Raw genomic sequence first — 2802 nt, 5'->3', positions numbered from 1 at the left:
ATGAGGGTAAAGAGTTCTACAACGCAACAGTCAAGCAGTGGCTTGCTGACAACGGTATTAGCATGTACAGCACTCATAACGACGGCAAGGGGCGGTGGTTGCAGAGCGATTCAACAGAACGCTCAAACACTTTACAGCAAAATCAACAAATGTCTACATCAAAGTGCTACCCAAAGTCCAAACTTGTACATGACTACAACACCAGCAAGCACCGTACCGCAGTATTGGTATGAAACCTGCCGAGGCGTCCGAGGAGCGTAATGCATCGTTTGTACAGGATCACCCCAGCAAAAGTCCAGATGCACGCACAGCGCGGCGACGCTATGCTGTGAACGATGAAGTGAGAATTGCTGTGAGCAAAGCTCATTTCGAAAAAGGGCTACACACCCAATTGGACTGAAGAGGTGTTCGTCGTGAATAGAGTTCTACCCACCCAACCACCCACCTACAACATTCAAGATCTCATGAACGAGCCTATTCAGGGCAGTTTCTACGAACATCAACTGCAGAAAACCAAGGAAAACCAAGTTCCGCGTGGAGAAAGTCCTGCGCAAACGCCCCGGACAGTCTCTGGTCAAGTGGAAAGGCTACCCGGACAAGTTCAACTCCTGGATTGACAACGGACAATTGAGCAAGCTCTAGCTGCCGACAAGAGCAATCTTATTCTTATTATCATCATCAACATCAACATCAAACATTGCCATCATCGTAAACATCATCAACTGTGCAATTGCATTTCACGCAATTATGTTTAGCTATATTAAAAGTCTAGTTAAGTTATGGAGAAAACAAAATTATGTAGTATGTAGAAAAATAATAACATCAACATCATCATCATCATCATCATCATCATCAAGATCAAGATCAGTAACTCATTAGACAAATGGAATTGATATGGTACAGGGTGTGACTAATAATTGTGATTGTCAACCACAACCATCATTGTTCAGTCATCCAGCGGTGCGATGCGGTGGTGCCCATGTGCAAGTGTGCTGACACCGTCCGTTCGGATGTATCGTTTGCTGTCGAACGGCGACAAAGACGACTTGGTCATCGTCTCGGTGAAGATACGATGCGAATGGCTGCGCAGGGTGGTCATTGCGTGTGGCATCCTCGTCCTGTCGACCAGACACTGACGGTAGTCCGCGATCGTGAATCTTCTCGTCACCGCTCTCTTGACGCCCTTTGCACGCTGACCACTCTCCTCGCCATCGTACGCGTACATTTTGGATCTGAGCGCCACGAACTCTGTCATGAGCTTTCCTCCGAGCTCGTCCTTAAATTTACCTACAACCTTCTTATTACTCTCGCTGTACAGAGGACTGTCGGGGCTAAAGTTGCTGGTGTCGTACTGATCGGCCATACTCTTCATGTCCGCATAGAGGTCCTCCGTGCGGAACAGCAGCACCAGCGAGTCCGTGTCTGTGTACAGCAGGCTCATGCGGTCTCCGTAGCGTGGCTGGAGCTCGTCATAGTAAAATTTGTACATGAGCTCCTTGCTCAGCTCCAGGATGCTCATGCCAACGTACACCGGCTTGTTGAGGTGGACCGCAAGCTTCCTGTTCTCGACGCCCACAAGCCCGTTGTCGAAGAGGACATGGCGGACGTAGGTGGACTTAGCCACAGCTGTGAGAATGGTATCTTCCTCGTCTTCCACACGCAGCAGTCTAATGGAGATCCTTCTTCTCACATTCTCCATTGTCTTCCCAAACACAGCGTTATTCATTAATTTGAAGAAGTCCTTCTCGAAATCGTTCTTCGCCTTCTTCCGAAGCTCCGTGTTCAGCTGGATGTAGGGCTTCATCCACGGAGCTTGGCGGAAACTGAGCACGCGGTGTACAGCATCGATCCTCAGACCTAGACGACTGTACAGCCTGAGGTTACGGTAGTGTGCTACGTAGCGCTGCTTCGGCATGAGGTTCGGGACCAGTTTCGGAGCACTCAGTCCGGAGACAGGATCTGCTGCAATCAAGTCGCGCTGGTATGGTGACATCATACTCTCGGTGATGGTTACACGCTCCGGTGCGGGTGGGTAGTCGTTCAGGCGATCGTGGAACTCTGTGGGCACTGACAGATCACACTCCACCATGTACCAAGTGTCTGCGTCATCTGGCTGGGTGAGGATCTTCTGCAGGAGTTCGTCACTGGGGGCACACCACTGGAATTTTGATGTCGGCAAGTGCTGCGACATGGCCCAGCCGTACAGGTTGTTCGCGTCGAGGTATTGAAGATATGTTGACGCCTGCTCAGGGTCGTGTGAGCTCATGTACTTGTTGTTCGCCCTGGCGTGGCGGTGTGACGCCATTGTAACACCGCCACGAAGACCGCGCTCGACGAACAGATGCATGTCCACGTCGTCCAGCAGAGTGAGCGAGATTCCTGTATGTTTCAGAAGGGCGTCCCACGCGAATCCAGGCAGGGTGTAGTAGTGTGTCGGGTCCAAATCGTACGTGGCCATTGCAGTGCATCTAAATTTCTCAAACACATCTGCAAGAAGGTGCACATCGGTCTTCAGGTAGAGATCATGGTAGTCGCCCATGTCGCTGCAGCCGAATGCAGTCCACACACGCTGGGCATGGCACACAGTCAAACACCCAGGAAGAACAAGTGCACGCTGTTATTCACTTCCAACCCACTCCATGCCAATCAAGCCGTACTGAGAATGGACGATACCATCACAGGCGTGTACAGAAACTACAACATTTATGATTCATTCCGTTTTCTTTACCAAGTGTATTGATAAATTATAATAAAATGTTTTTAATGAATAACGTCATGTATTATGATGATGATGATGATTTG

At 49.6% G+C, this 2802-nt stretch overlaps 1 protein-coding gene across 1 annotated transcript; it reads right to left on the bottom strand.

Moving 5' to 3' along the window:
- Positions 1-946: 946 nt before the first annotated feature.
- Positions 947-2539, bottom strand: LOC135806345 (uncharacterized). The gene has a single exon (XM_065320518.1). The coding sequence runs from the start codon at positions 2537-2539 to the stop codon at positions 947-949; it is 1593 nt and encodes a 530-aa protein (XP_065176590.1).
- Between the last annotated feature and the right edge of the window lie 263 nt (positions 2540-2802).

This window comes from Sycon ciliatum, chromosome 1 (assembly GCF_964019385.1).
Source record: "Sycon ciliatum chromosome 1, ocSycCili1.1, whole genome shotgun sequence".
Lineage (NCBI taxonomy): Eukaryota > Metazoa > Porifera > Calcarea > Leucosolenida > Sycettidae > Sycon > Sycon ciliatum.
This window is presented reverse-complemented; position numbering and strand designations above follow the sequence as displayed.